The following is a 16,188-nucleotide window of genomic DNA, read 5'->3' on the forward strand; positions in this document are numbered from 1 at the left end:
TTTGCTGGTCAAGCAAACCTCACTGGATACCTGAATCACACTATTTCACTCCTCTCCCTGCATTTGCTCTTCCTGCCCCAATGCTGGAGCTCAGTTTTACTACTGAGCTTTATCTGGTTGGAAAAACTGACATTTTGTACATATGCTGATGCTTTTTTCCAAAAAGTTAGTAAAACTTCCTGAAGAGGACTCCCTCAATTCTGTATTGAAGAAAAAAGATTCAATAATATAAACAGCCTCTGTTTACTGAATGTTTGCTTTGTGTCAGTCATTGGCTATTTTTCAGACACCTTATCAAGTCACAGCAATGTGGTGAGGTAGTCTTGACTATCTCCATTTTACATAAGAGACTCAGAAAGGTCAAGGAATTTCTTAAGGTCATATAGGTAATGATAGAAACCATCTCCTACTTAGGTTTATCTACTTCCTATAACCTAAACACTCGGTTTTGGAGCCTCTCCTAGTATTATTATACAGATAATATGTGACCAGTAAGTAGACACAGTTAATTCTGCCCAATGATTCAACTATCTGGAACCTCTATCCTCATGCCACAGGGCTGAGAAGTTTTCCTTCCCCATCCCTCACTCTTTTTGTTACACTGCTGTTGTGGCTATGCTTTAAGCTACATAGTAACTGATGAGAAGACTTCCCAATGTGATAGGTCATTGGTTCTCAACTAGGGGAGATTTTGCAACCTTCACAACAGGGAACATATAGCAATATCCAGAGACATTTTTAGTTGTCACAGTTGAAGGGGGGGAGACCAGGGATGCCATTAAACATCCTATAATACATAAGACAGCCTTCACAACAAATATTTGTCCAGCCCAAAATGTCATTAATGTGGACCCTGAGAAACCCTGTGTGAAGCCGAAATTAGACTGCAAAACTAAACATATTAGAGGTGTTGCTATGAAGTAGAGGGGACTGGGAAAAATAATATGATATAGAAAGAGGGATCCTGCTTGGGCTAGGATGATAACATGACAAAGTGAAGAGTTTGATGAACTTAACTCTGTGTATAAGATTAAATGACAATAACAGCAACAACAACAAAAAAAATGAAAGAAAATTGAGATCTGAAATAATTTCTGATCCTCTGGGAACCTCAATACCTTACTGCAGAATAATTATGTTTTCTCTAAAAATGGAGCTGAGAAAATGGGCAGAGAGGACAGCCCTCGGATGTAGTACCCATGCATAATCTAGGAACATTCTTTCTCCCTGTGGTCAGCTAGAGTACCCCCTCTCTCAGTTTATGATCACCAATTCTTTGATCTTAGAGTAAATAAATAAGTGTCTTCTGAATTGGCTTTTGTTTCTTAAAATTGAGGTTCCTACCTTGCACTGGATATAAGGTCACACAACGGACCAAGTCAGAAAATGTATCCTGAAAGGTTCACAGCCAGTATCTCACCTTGATCTTCAAGAAACAGGGTCATACTACTAGTTATATTTCATGACAGACATACTTCATAGGTCATGGGACCTATGAAAAATAATAAACTTCCCAGAAGAAACATCATGAATATATATTTGTTAAAAACTTACAGTATATGGTAGGCATAATGATGTCACTTTCCATTTCACTGACGGGATTCTTCACCAGGCAACTGTAATTTCCAATATCTTCTTTGGTCACTGGAGCAATATGAAGGGTACTGTTTTGCAGAGAAAAGGAGGTGGTGGAGCTGGTGTGGACAGGCCTTTCATTTTTTAGCCACTGGTAAACCAGCCGGGTGCCCCCCTCCACGAGGCATGTCAGGGTCAAGTTCCCCACATACTCCACAGCTCCAGAGGAAGGCTGGGTCTGCACCAATGGTTTTGTTACAGGATCTGCAGTATCAAAAAAGAAAGAAATGGTTTTTGCCACTACAGAATTATAATACAAGTCTGTGTGGTCTTTCAAATATCAAATCCTGGGGAAATGATTCTAAAATTTTATATTTTTGTAGATGTAGACAGTTAAGAAAATAAAGAAAAATTCATGGAAAATGCAAAATGATAAAAATATAAAAATATCATTTATAGCAGAGATAACCAAATTCTGGAATGTACTCTTCAAGGATTTTCTTTTTCTTTTTCTTTTTTTTTTTTAAAAGATTTTATTTATTTGCCAGAGAGAGAGAGTACACACAAGCAGGCAGAGAGGCAGGCAGAGGCAGCGAGAGAAGCAGGCTCCCTGCTGAGCAAGGAGCCCGATGCATCAGGACTCCATCCCAGGACCCCGATCATGACCCGAGCTGTAGGCAGCGGCTTAACCAACTGAGCCACCCAGGTGTCCCCTTCAAGGATTTTCTAATGAAAACCTTTACTCTATTAGATAATGCAGTTAGTTCAGACAACACCAACTTCCTTATTTCCTGTTCATTGTGCTTCTTCCCACACCATAAAGGTATATTCTCATGGGCAAAGTTTACATGGCATTTTCCTTTCTTGATTTGTCTTAATGTCCCAAGAATGGCTGCTTAGGGTAGGTGAACCTAAATTTTTATCCACCGTCTGTAAAATATAAAACTCTTATATATTACACTTGTGGGATATTGAGGGAAAGTTTTAGAGAATCACATTTTCACTGCTTACTTTTCTTTTTATGTAAGTGAACTACTTATGTTTTAATTGCTGTGCAATTGCAACATTATGTTAGTTACTTTACCAACCAGAGCCTACATTTCAACACTGATTCAATTCGAAAACAGGATAAAATGTGTTATTGTGATTACATCCCATTAGAGATATAAAAGACAAATCCAATAGTAATTCCTGTTGGAACTTCAAGTAATGGGAAAATAGTTTTGTCTCATGAATCTGACACATTATGCTATTTGTCAAATGAACAAATCTTCAAGAATGAGTAAATATTTCCTCCCTGAGTTTTAACTATAAAATTGTTAGGTAAGGGTTGGAATTATGTAAGTATCCACAAATAACTTCGGCAAACTTTGTTAATCTTTGAGGTTCTTGTTTCTGTTTGATAAAGGACAGTGACTTGACTAGAGTTACACAGCAGTCAGTGACAAAATGAAAAGGGCTTTATATCTGGCAATGTTTCTCTCCAGCATTTTGGGAAGATACGTTTAATAATCTCCTTCTAGGCACCATCACAGAGAGAGTGAGATGATAGGTAAGTGAGAAATGATTGGCTCAGATATTTGGATTTCAATTTCCTATCAAGTTTTAAATTGGGGTTGATGCATCTCTGAAGGGAAATTCCTCTTGACTCATGCACTCGTTTTCCTACATGGAAAACTGTGCATTGGGGAAAGAAGAGACCCAATCCTTCAGCCCAGAGAATATAGGAGAAAATGAAAAATAAGAAAGGAAACTAAAATAATTTGCAGAGGACCAAAGTTGTTCTGAAGCCTCCAGTTTCTCTTAAGATGGGTACAACCAACTTGTTCATTCAATTTAATCTTTTAGAGTCCCTGGCAAGAATAAAGTATGTAGAATAGCTTTTGTTTACATTATTATGATTTATTTTTTTTTAATTTTTTTTTTAAAGATTTTATTTTATTTATTTGAGAGAGAGAGACAGTGAGAGAGAGCATGAGCGAGGAGAAGGTCAGAGAGCGAAGCAGACTCCCCATGGAGCTGGGAGCCTGATGTGGGACTCGATCCCGGGACTCCAGGATCACGCCCTGAGCCGGAGGCAGTCGTCCAACCAACTGCGCCACCCAGGCGTCCCTACATTATTATGATTTAAAAGGAAAAATGAGTTGTCTGTGCTTATTACACAGGAAAAGCTTATGTTTCAAATATCTCTCTGTGTGGAAACAGATGTGGTGTGGGATAAGTCAAATAAGTTAATATCTAAGGTCTTCTATGGGGAGAACCAATCAGAATAGGCTATGATCATATACTTGCCTTAAAGTGTGACTCACAGGTGGAAGTTTCCCAGGAAGATATTTTACACAGGTCCTAAACCCCTATTAAGACTTTTTAGTTGCATTTCGCCAAATAGATCCAATTTTACTAGATATTAACATGTAATGAATGATCCATTACATTTTGGGGAGAGATGGGATACTACCCAGGATAATTTCATGAACATTTTCTCCTTTTCTCTTTTCATAGTTGCTCAGCTTCCACATCCTATGCCTTTGTTCCTCTCAATCTATCTGGTCTCCACTCATTTACTTCACACACACTTAAAGGCCAGCATCAGCTTTTAGGCACTGTGGACAAATCAGCAAACAATACAAAGTTCCTGTTCCCATGGACCCAACAATCAAATAAAAATATATAATACATCCAGGTGGAAATAGTGCTATGAAAAGAATAAAGCAGAACTCAGAGAGTAACTCTCTATATATCTATTTGGGGGAATCTCTCTCTCTTTCTGTTTGGGGGAATGAAGTTATACTTTATAACGTGGTGAGGAAAACCTTCACAGATAAAGTGACATACTGGCTGAGACCTAAACAAAATAGGTGTAGGAACCATGCTATCATTTAGGAGAAAAGCAGACTAGGTAGATTGAATAGCAAGTACAAAGGACCTGAGATATAAATGTGTTTGGCCTGTTATAGGAAAAGCTAGGAGGCCAGTGTGGTCAGAAAAGAGTGAGTGAGGGATCAGGGAGATAGGAAATGGGTCAGAGAGAAGCTGGGTATGTTGGGAGGGATCATGTGGGGCCTTATAAAATATTGTTAGTACTCTGGCTCTTATTCTAAATGAGACAGAAAGCCATTGGAGGGTTTAAAGCTGCAGGAGGTGGGAGTAGAAGACTGGGTAGCAGGCTATTAGGGACAGTCCAGGCCAGAGCTGGTGATGCGGTTGAGAGAGCAGACAGATGGGGTGAGAAGAAGTGGCTGAACTCTGTATTTTGAAGGCAAAGCTGGCAGTGAATACTTGTAGACTGAATATGGGATACGAAAGAGTGGTCAATGGTGATAGCAAAGTTTTGGTCTGAGTAACTGATGGAATGCAGTTGGTATTTACTAAAAATGGAAGAAATTTTAAGTCATAACCTGTTAAATAATCAGGTTTAAGGGGAAAAATCAGAAGTTGGGATTTGGACATAGCATATTTAAGGAAATAAAGGGAAATAAGGGAAATAAAGGTCTGAAATTTAGCTGACTCCATAATCCCTCAGAGGATACCTCCAGCAACTTCTATTGTTATTTAAGTACAGCCCTTGAGCAAGTCTCATCTTCCCCCAAATGGTTTATCCAAATAAAATTATTCATGTGACAAATACTGACACTGAGAAAATAAAATTTCCTCCATCTTATCGTTTTTTATCCTTTATTGTATTTTATCTGCAACTTTATCCTTGATAGTTTCCAGGCGAACAAGTAAGTTCTGCTTATTGCTTGATTACCTTTTGTTGGGCACTATGCATACACTTTACATGCATGTCTTATTTAATATTCAGAAAGCCTCATAAGGTACATAATATAATATGTGCAACTGAAAACACTGAGGCTTTGAGGGTTAATTAATCTGCCCAAAGTTGCAGAGCCAGGACCTAAAGCTGAGCTGTTACTAACTGCCATGCTCCCCAGTGGCCCAGGTAGGTCTCTTATAGTGGACTCACCATCAACGGTCACTTGGATCTTCTGACTAGCTGAGAGAGTTCCATTTCCCTGAATGTTGACCTTCACGATGTAATTGCCCTCATCAGTGAACTGCAATGGGTTGATGAGCAGAGACGCGTTGGGTGGCATCATGGTGAACTTGTGTTGGTATTCCAAGTCGGGAACCACAGACTTGTTCACGGAGCCCAGTAAGTATTTGGGCATCGTGTGGAGTCTCTCAAACAGCCATATGATCTGGATGTCCGATGCTGGTGTGTGGAATCCATAGTGCACAGGGAGGTAGAGGGCCTGACCCCTGATGCCATGAACAGTGTGTGAGGGCACGGTCACTTTTAGTCCTGAGCAAGCACCTGCTACGAAGGAAAGGAAAGGTGGGATGACGCTGAGCCACATTTCATAATCTAAGGGACAATACAGAGAGAATCTGAGCGTGTGATAATGCTTACAAAGGAGAAAGGCTTCTAGATACTGACCATTCGAGTACCTGCAGAGGTAAATATTTGTCTCTGAAACCTTCTGCATTTTAAAAACTCCACCCAAAGATTATGTTGATTGAATGGTTTCTTTTAAAGGCAAGATGAAAAGGAAAAGCAGAAGTTATTATCTATGACTGTTAAAGAATAATGGGAAAAGAGAAGTGGGAAAGATAATTAGTTCTAAAGTCCAAGAAACCTCTAAAAATTATGAAATTGTATTTGAATATACCATACCCCAATTAAACTCTGTGATTTGAGAAACACTGAGGGCTACTTCCTCCTCAGAATCTCCCTTCAAAGTCTTCTGCAACGGCTTACTAGTCCATTATTGGAAGTCTTTCCCTTTAGCCAACGACTTGTTACATGGAAATATCCCAAGAAGAATGGCATTGAACCATTATCATTTATGATCAGTCATTCCTGCCCAGAAGCAGGAATTGGTGTATTTAAGAAACAGCAAAAGGAGTAGACTGAAGGAGGGGGAGGAGTGTGGTAAGACAGGTCAGCAAGGTGGCTGGGGCCAGATCCAGCAATGTCTTAGGGTCATGGTAAACACTTTGGCAATTTTACCCTGAGTGTGATGGGGATAAAACTGGAGTTTTGTGAGCAGAGAGGGATAATGATTCTTCTTCTTCTTCTTCTTCTTCTCCTTCTTCAGGTATACTCTAATGACTGTGAGAATAGATTGAGATAGGGGTAGAAGCAGGGTAACCACTAAGGAGGTGACTGTAATGAAGTAGGCAAGAGGGGGTGCCTGAGAGGCTCAGTCAGTTAAGCATCTGCCTTCAGCTCAGGTCATGTTCCCAGGGTCTTAGGATCAAAACCCACACTGGGCTCCCTGCTTATTGGGGAGCCTGCTTCTCCATCTATCTGCCTGCTGCCCACTCCCTGCTTCTGCTCTTACTCTCTGTCAAATAAATAAATAAAATCTTTAAAAAAAACTAAAAAAAAAAATAAGGTAGGCAAGAGATGTTTATACCAGACCACTGTGGTAGTAAAAGATACTGTAAGAAAGGCTGATGGTACTAATAGAATTTGACGACACATTGGGGTGAAATACAAGAAACAAAGACAAGTCAAGAATGATTCTAAGGTTGTTGACCTGATCAAATGGAATAAAGAATGTCATTTATTAATGGGCAACTAATAAATTAACCATGGGAAGTACAGGGGTAATAGGTTTTTGTGGGGCAGATTAGGAGTCAGTTTTGGACATGTTCATTTGAGATGCCCATTTGACATCCAAGGGACAATACTGAAAGGATATACTGGGTATGAAAGCCTGATTAATGTGGACTTAGGACAGAATGAGAGCCTGGAAGGCCTTGGGGCTTGGAGCTCTGCCCAACGTATGGTCCTGGCTCCCACCTCCTGCCTGCGTTGTTTGGGTCCATATAGTCACTGCTAGTCTGTATGTTTCTTCCTATTTTCTGGCACCTGGAGATTTCCACATCTTTACCTTGAGCCATGATACATATTTTAAATTTTTATTTAGCAGTTCTATGTATTTGCAATTAAGAGACTCCTCCTTAGTTCAGACTACTATGTTCTGGAATCCTAATTAAAAGCCCTTTGCTTCGACATCATTTTAAAAGGGAGCAATATACTATCAATAGCATGTGAATATTTAAAATAGGGAGAGAATGGAATTTAAGTATGAAGTATTTTAAACATTGAGGGAAAAAAGAAAGAACAGAAACTGTAGACAGTGAGTATAGACAATACTTATGGGGAGTGAAGGGGAGTAGAAAAATGTTCTTTTCTTTCTTGTTTCTTTGGATAGATACTGAACATTATGTTTGTAGCTACTAAAATGATCCACCAGAAAGAAAAAACCTGATGAAGCTGAATACAGATGAGGGAAGGTGGAATAAAATCCAAGGTAAGAAAAGACAGAAGTTTGAGCACAAATAGAGATATCTTACAATTTCAATTTTCTCATGTAAAATAGTTGTTTTCTTTGTTTTCCCTTTTCACCTCTACTAGAAAGAGGATATTTAAGCTTTATCTAAGTGATTAGTTATAAATCGCCATCAGTATTAGGAATAAAGGTCTGTTTGTGTGATGATTTCTTTGGAGAAACTGAGAGATGTAGTCTGCTACTATGAGGAATCGAATTCTACCAACAGCAAATCTCTCTTACATCCCAGGCTAGAGGTGAGAGTAAAGATTTCCATCATTTTGGTCCTCAGTTAGCTGTTGGTAGAGACTGAGACTGGGTCTGACAGACAAGTTAGAGAACTCAGGAGAAAGCACAAAGATGAAGATCACAGGAGGTTAGAGGGAGAAGGAGCTCCCAAATATTTCCCTAAAACTGACCATATGGATTAAGAATTAGGTGCAAAATAAATATGTCTTATAGTCTCCTTGGGCTCTGTGTGTATTTGTGATGGCCTCTGTATTTTTCTTTTCTTTTCTTTCTTTTTTTTTTTTCTGATAATGGGCTGTACCTGCACATTCATTTTAGTGATTTGGTTTGTAACAAGAGTTACAAGGTATGAGGACTTTCATCTGTTTTCTTTTCTGGCAAGGGCAACAATGTTAAATTTGTAGTTGTTTCTAGTTTGAATCATTAGAAAAAGAAGGAACTGGTACTGGGAATTCTAAAGAGGAGATAAAGTGGATTTCAGATAAGGAGTAGTGGTTTCTGCAAGGAAATCATAAGCGAGAAAAAAGAAGAGAAGGTAAATCTAGGACTTAAACCTAGTAATGTCTGTGATATGTGAAACAAGGGCCAACAGAAAAGAGTGAAGTTCTTCAAGTCACAGTTTGAGAGAGACATTGGGCATTTGGATGGGGGACCAGTAAAGGAAGTGTATTATTATCTGCATAGGACAACATGCATGTCAATGCTTTTCATTGAACCTGGGGATAGGAAGCTCCTAACAAATTCCTGGTAAGCAATAAATAAAAACTTCTTTTTTAATACCCACTATTACTAACTTAAGAAACATCAAATGCAATTTTCACTCTATTTACAAAGTGTACTGCTGTCTCCTTTTATATTTCAGTGAATATGAAAGCATTTATGAGGTTTCATGGTTCACTCTTGATCTTGGACCTCCATGTCCTACTCTTACCATTTAGTCATAAATTCATCACTTGCAAATTGCCTTGAAAGAAATTTTAGGAACCTAATCTCTAAATAAAACGCAAAGAGACTTCTGTATTCGATCGACACTTTGATAAAGTTAAAAATTGACTGAAATGCAAGGTCTTAGTAAAGGACACACCCTTGGGATAAAATGGTGATTGGCCAGTCGAGTGGCCTTAGAAGTCATTCTAATTCTCTGGACCTTGGTTTTCTCATGTGTGAAAGGAGGATAATATTAGATGAGGTCTAAGTTTCTCTCTACTCTTTATGTTTGTTCTTGACGTCCTGAGGTGCTTTTCTCAGGCAGCAGCTACCTTACTTTTGAAGGTAAAGGGCCCATATTTAATCGAAAGGGCTCCCAGAGCTTTGAGGTAATGAGTCTCACGTTTTAGTCCGCTTAAGTCACAATCCCTGGATGTCCTTTACTAAGGTGGTGACCCTATGTTTTTTACCAAGGAACCATGGGGGATGGTGGGAATCCACATTATTGTCTTGAGAATGCACTGGTAAAAGTTGCATGGCTGCTGACTTAAAATTCAGTAGTTGACTTTGACAGTGAGCTGTAGATACAGACAGCCTGAACGCAATTCTGGCCAATATGTTCTTGTTTGAGGGAAGTCAGAAGTACTTGTTTAGGGCTGTTTTTTTTTTTTTCTTCCTCTTTTGTTTTATTTATTTATTTTTATTTATTATTATTATTTTTTTTTGGAAAAGGGGAAGAACTGTTTTTCATCTACATTCTTTTTGGTAGTTGCAGTTTAAAGATTAACTAAAATTTTAATAGTATATGGTTGGGAGGCACTTTACTACTATGGAGTGCTAGTATGACTAGAATGGAAATGTTGGTGACTTTTGGATCTTGAATCAGAATGTTGAATCTTAAGTATGAAAAGACTGATTGGAAGGTCTATGATTTTGGGAAGCAAATTTTATTTAATGCAAGGTTAGCTACAATACAAACATTGCAGCCCAGGAATAATGAAACTACTTTAGAAGAAAATAACATTAAGGACATGGATGGAACTAGAGAGTATTATGCTGAGCGAAATAAGTCAATCAGAGAAAGACAATCATCATAGGATCTCTCTGATATCAGGAACTTGAGAGGCAGGACAGGGGGTCGTGGGGTGTAGGGAGAGAAAAAATGAAACAAGATGACACTGGGGAGGGAGACAAACCATAGGAGACTCTTAATCTCATGAAACAAACTGAAGGTTGCTGGGGGGGCAGGGTGAGTAGGGATAGGGTGGCTGGGTGATGGATATTGGGGAGGGTGCTATGGTGAGTGCTGTGAAGTGTGTAATCCTGATGATTCACAGACCTGGACTCCTGGGGCAAATAATACATTAGATGATAATATAAAAAAAAAAGAAGAAGAAAATAGCACTTTATATGGCACTTACAATAATTGTTTAAGTGGGGTGAACTAGTTCTTTGGTTTATTTTAGAAACTGTATCATGTAATAATGCCTTAAATAATACACTGCTATCAATATCTCTGAATGTGGGGTGCCTGGGTGGCTCAGTGGGTTAAGCCTCTGCCTTTGGCTCAGGTCATGATCTCAGCGTCCTGGGATCAAGCCCCGCATCGGGCTTTCTGCTCAGTGGGGAGCCTTGCTTCCTCCTCTCTCTCTGCCTGCCTCTCTGACTACTTGTGATCTCTCTCTCTGTCAAATAAATAAATAAAATCTTAAAAAATATATCTCTGAATGTATTCAATGTTTATAACATCAAATCATATTAAATTGTATCATTTAATTTTTTTCAAATATATACGCTTTTTCAAATATACGTATGACAGTGAGAGATAGCACAGCTATTACAATAGCTTTTTCCTTAGATTGCCTATACCATTTTATCAGCTAAATTACAGATTGCAAGTTATAAGAGTATCAGCAAAGAATGTAATTTTCTTTATACTGTGTCTTATCTCAACTACTAAAATTTTCGCATTTTGTAGGAAAGAACCTATTGATATGATGTAATCCTTACTAGTAGTGAACTGTGGTAAATAAACAGATAATTAGATATCTCCTCTACATCTTAAGAACACTCTCTTGCCACTGCTGTATTTTACACTACAGATGTGATGAATCTATGCTGTCATACAGTAGTATATTAACTTTAAAAAATTTAGCTTCATTTTGAGAAATTTTCAAGCTCTCTTTTCTAGTTGTATGAGAAAACCTAAAGAACCACAACTATTGATTTTAGGAACTCAACCTCTGTAGGAACAAATAACCTTAAGAAAATTAATTTTAAAAATTGATGAAATTCAATTTCCTTTAGATATTCCAAATAACTGGACTTACATAAAAATTCAATTTTATTATTAGATTCACTCGTACCTACTTTTTAAATATAAAAAAGAAAAACCTTTAGACTTTCTGCATGTAAGGCATTATATTAACATGGAGAAATATTAATAATCTAACATACAACTTTGTAGCAATAATCTCCCTTTTAGAGACCCCCTTCAACTGTATAACAATAGCACTATAAAGGAATGTCCAGTGTTTAGAAATACTTGGAAGTCATGTTGTAGTTTATCTATATTCCAGAAACAAAAGACTCCCTAGACCAGTTTCACTGTATTGAATATAAACATCAGACTTCACAAAGTGACCTCTAGCTGTACCTCAAAATAGTTGGCATTTACTTCCCCTTTATCAGGTATGATATTAGCAAGCATAACACAACTATTATTGACTGAAAATAAACTCCTGCATCTTTAGAGAAAATGGAAATAATGAAGTTGTACTTTGAATAGACTTTACAAACTACATTTTGGGCCTCTAGATTTAAAAAAATTTTTTTTTCCAATAAGAAAATCAGATATCCAATATTCTAAAAACAAAAAGATTTCCACATTACATATGGTCTTTACAGCATATTATCAATGGAGAAAAGTGAATTTGTGTAAGAAAGACTGAAGGGATAACCATTTTAACTACTCAGGAATAGTCTATTTCTATGTATTAGTAATTTTAATTTTTAGTTAAATTCTCAAACAAATTGTTTTTAAGTTCTTCTTAAAGCCAGCTTCAAAAATAGTACTTATGAAATGACAGCATCATTGTTGTTATAAAATTAAAAATAAAGTGGGGGCACTGGCACACAGGATACTTTCAGAGCCCAGAAAAATGCACAAAGATAAAAAGTCCATCATGGTAATTGTTGGATTTTTTTTCTAAAAATTTCAAAAACTAAAAATCTAGGTAGGCTTGAATTTGACAACATAAATACTAGAACAATCACCAACTACGGGAAACTCAAACACTTTTTAGATAAAATTACAAATCAACATTTCAAATACATTGGATATATACAATGTTACATATACATTTGAGTAATATAGTAATATTCACATTTACAATGAAAACTATAACAAGATACCAGTGAAAGCAAGGCTCTAAACTACTGCAAAAGACTAAGACTTAAATTGCTTATTTGGCTAATCTGTTCTCAAAATTTAAAGAATAAAGACTTTTTTGAGTCCCTGTTTACTATAGAAAAAATAAGAAACAAACTTGACTTTTGTTTACTTATTTATTTTTTTAAAAAAGATTTTATTTATTTATTTGACAGACAGAGATCACAAGGAGGCAGAGAGACAGGCAGAGAGAGAGGAGGAAGCAGGCTCCCTGCTGAGCAGAGAGCCCGATGTGGGCCTCAATCCCAGGACTCTGGGATCATGACCGGAGCTGAAGGCAGAGGCTTTAACCCACTGAGCCACCCAGGTGCCCCCAAACTTGACTTTTAAAACTGATAAATAAGAAGAATGAAAAAGAGAATATCTGGTGAAAAAAAAAAAGATGACATAAAAATAGTGGACATGTTGGAGAAAGACTCTTAAACTCGAAGAATGAAGAGTAGAATGAGGAGGAAAGACTAAAGTCGAGGAAAAAAAATGTAATAGGACTAACCACAGGGCAAAGAGAAAAGCTAAAGTTATTTTGGAGAAACAATACTTTTAACACATTTCTCCCTATTGTGTATACAATATTTTTTTGTAATTTCGGAACCTTACCTTTTTCCACATTTCATGAAAGTTAATTTAAAGTGAAGCAGAATTGACAGTTTACCACAATATCTTTAATTAAAACCATTTTCATAAATTGTTTAAAAGTCTCACTAGAAATGGTCACAAATTCATGGCCTATATGAGTATTTGCCAAAATAAAATACATTAAAGACTGTTAATTTACACGTAAACTCTGTAAAGAAAAGAAATTCATTAGGTTTTTAGAAAGTCTTCTTTCTTTATGAGTGCTGTTGACAACAATTGCTATTCTAAGAAAACCACAATTACCTGTTTATTGAACCTCATTCCTCCTGCTTCTTTGATGGAACAAAGTGTGTTATTGTTTAAAAAATTCTGAGCTGTTCTTCAATTATTTGAGTGAATCTACTGCTTAAATCAAATATTTACTTTATGACCACAATTTTTAAAAAAACAAACAAACACAAAAAAACAAAAAACAGCTGAAACATAATTCATGCAGTGCCTTACCTAAGAGAAGGAGGTATATTTTGCACTGAAAGCCCCCAACCGTGTTGCTGAAGGACTCCATGAAAGCATCCTGTCCCATGCATACAGTGCCCTGTTCCTGGTGGCAACTTGGTTCATGGACCAGCAGCTGCTGGTTTATTTGCTAGGGAAATTAGCAGTGAGGTAACAGACCCTATCCTGTCTCTTGCTTCTGTGATTTGAATACAGAATGAATGTGTATACAAAGGACACAAGGAACACCTGTTATATACTCTGCAAGAATACAGGCTTATGACTTTAGAACAGCTTCTTTGTGATTATCAGACTATCAGTGATTGTCAGTATATCTCATGAATCATTCTTGGTTATTAATAATCACATGAAGGAAAACATCCTTTTAGGTGACATTATTGAAAAACAGTATGCTTTTATAATGACAGCATATTGTGAAACTTCCTGAAAAAAGTAAGTTGGTTTCCTATCATGCAAAATTATGTCATTATTTTGAAATTAAAATTGTCTTTCTATGAAAATTGAACTATTCCATATATCTGCTAAAGTTACATGAAGTCACTAAGTAACATGTAAAAGTTATATCAAAGAATCAAAACAGAGCACCTGAGTATCTTTAAAAACGTATTTTTGTGTGTATTTTCTATTATAAACACCTGGCATGATTTTATTCAATCTATGGATCCTTGTTATTTTTAAAAGCAAACCACAGGTGTGTTTCCTAGTGACAGTGAATCATGGACCATGCATAATTATAATGAAAACAGATAATATCTGAAGCCCCATTTTCACAGCTGAAGCACAGAGGAAGTAAACCAATGGCCCAGAGAGGCTCTTGTCTCTGCTGTGGTGCCTGGGCTACAGCTTTTCAACCTGATCTCTTCACTGCCATGGGAGCAGGCAGTCTTAGTACTTACACTTAATTTACTAAGTTATAAGGTAACTCCCATTTAATTTCACTTATTGCAAGAAGGCTCTTGTCTAAGGCTGCCCCTATGTAAAGTATGCAACAAACATACTAACACGAAGCATATAACATAATCTATATAATAAAATCTGCATCAAATCCAGCAAAATTCTTTGTCTAAATCCTTTTTAACAGTAAAGGCTTACTGAAGGATTTCAAGGATAATAGGAAAAATATTCCTCAAGTGTAAAGTCAAAAAAATAAAAGGGATGGTAGTTATTTTAGAATCTAAGTTTGGGAAACATTTTTTTTTTTTTTTTTTTTTTTTTTTTTTGCAGCAAGGCTCCCAACTCTTCCAGGAGTGCAAAGAGAGTGAGTGACTTTTGGAAAACCTTAGGCCTCTTCAGAGGCCACTTTATAATCTCTCCATGATTCAGAAAAACAGCAAGAACTTCCAGGTGATTACTATCCCACAACTTTCTCTGTGCTATCTCTAAATCTTGGACATACTTCTATTGCAGCACTTACCTCATTAACCTCAATTAATTCTGCTGAATGTTTATTTTTGCTCTGGGCAACTCAAATAAAGAAACTGTTCTAATTAATTATGGATCCTTAGCACCTCACTAATGTTTAACTAGTGTTTTTGTTAAGTTGTTCCCCCAGAAATAAAACCCAAATGCTCCTTGGCCACTGTCTTCTGATATTCAATTGATGTTAAGAAATGCATATAAATTTTAACATTGGTTTGCACAAAACCAATATTAATATATTAAGAATTATGGACATTCTACAGATACCACATAGATTCCACTCACATCTTTTAAATCAATATTAATTTCTGATTGCCCTTTTAAAATAAACTCTTTCCAGGGTTTTTCAAACCTAGTGCTGGCTCATGATAAAGTTTTTAGGTCCTAGGCAAATTCATGTTATACTTAAAATGTACTTTCTTTTATAGCCTAGGTGAGAATTGACACTATGTAAATAAATGCCCAAATGAATCATAGCTGTGATCTTTTCATGTCATGGAAAACATGAAAAAATGACAGTATCCTTACCAAATGCCTTGGGAAAGTGCTACGTGGCACAGCCACAACAAAGCGCCCTCTAGCGGCAGGTGGTAGGCATAAAATCTTACCTGCTGGTGTAATTTCTAAATTCAGGATGTTTACACAGGAAGGCATACAAGGTAATGCTAAAATAGAACTTCAACTGTTGTCAGTTTTTACATGATTGCTAAAGATGGCTTAAAGTGTTTTATTATTATATGAGAAATTTCCTACCATCAATATCTCACATCTGACTTGTAATCTACAGAGGGGTTCTGCTCTACTATACTCTTTTGGAGCCTGTTTATTGATCTTAGTTATATTTACATTTAGAGTGAAAAGACTGATTAATTTAAGCAATCCATATCCCTGGTGATTAAATTTCAAGCAATGAAAGAAGCCACTGTGTGTGGAGGGGAAAGGTCTTTTGTGGGGAGAGGGATGGGCTTTTTTTGTCACTTTTCAAGTCACACTATTTATTATCTAGTTTGTTTAAATTGTAAGATTGGTCTTGTTTCATAAGGCAAGCAGTGCACTACATGCATTTTAAATACCTGCATTCATTATTTATTAGTAGCATATGAATATTTTGGAATGGTAAGAAGAACTGGA

The 16,188-nt window shown here is 36.8% G+C and overlaps 1 protein-coding gene across 9 annotated transcripts in view; it reads right to left on the minus strand.

Moving 5' to 3' along the window:
• HEPACAM2 (HEPACAM family member 2) overlaps positions 1-16,188 on the minus strand; it is a 52,881-nt gene that overhangs the window by 32,933 nt on the left and 3,760 nt on the right. For 3 of the 9 annotated variants that reach the window (XR_006384263.1, XM_044246031.1, XM_044246034.1), the window contains exons 1-3: positions 13,627-13,874; positions 5,543-5,896; positions 1,555-1,839 (exon numbers count right to left, since the gene is read on the minus strand). Coding sequence is in view for 8 of the 9 variants with exons in the window: in XM_044246031.1 (XP_044101966.1) it covers positions 1,555-1,839; positions 5,543-5,896; positions 13,627-13,705 (718 nt within the window). In the remaining variant the exon portion in view is untranslated. Of the gene's footprint in view, positions 1-1,554; positions 1,840-5,542; positions 5,897-13,626; positions 13,878-16,188 lie in introns of those variants that run through there. The other 6 variants (XM_044246032.1, XM_044246035.1, XM_044246033.1 and 3 more) reach the window with 5 other exon arrangements.

This window comes from Neovison vison, chromosome 4 (assembly GCF_020171115.1).
Source record: "Neovison vison isolate M4711 chromosome 4, ASM_NN_V1, whole genome shotgun sequence".
NCBI classification, from domain to species: domain Eukaryota; kingdom Metazoa; phylum Chordata; class Mammalia; order Carnivora; family Mustelidae; genus Neogale; species Neogale vison.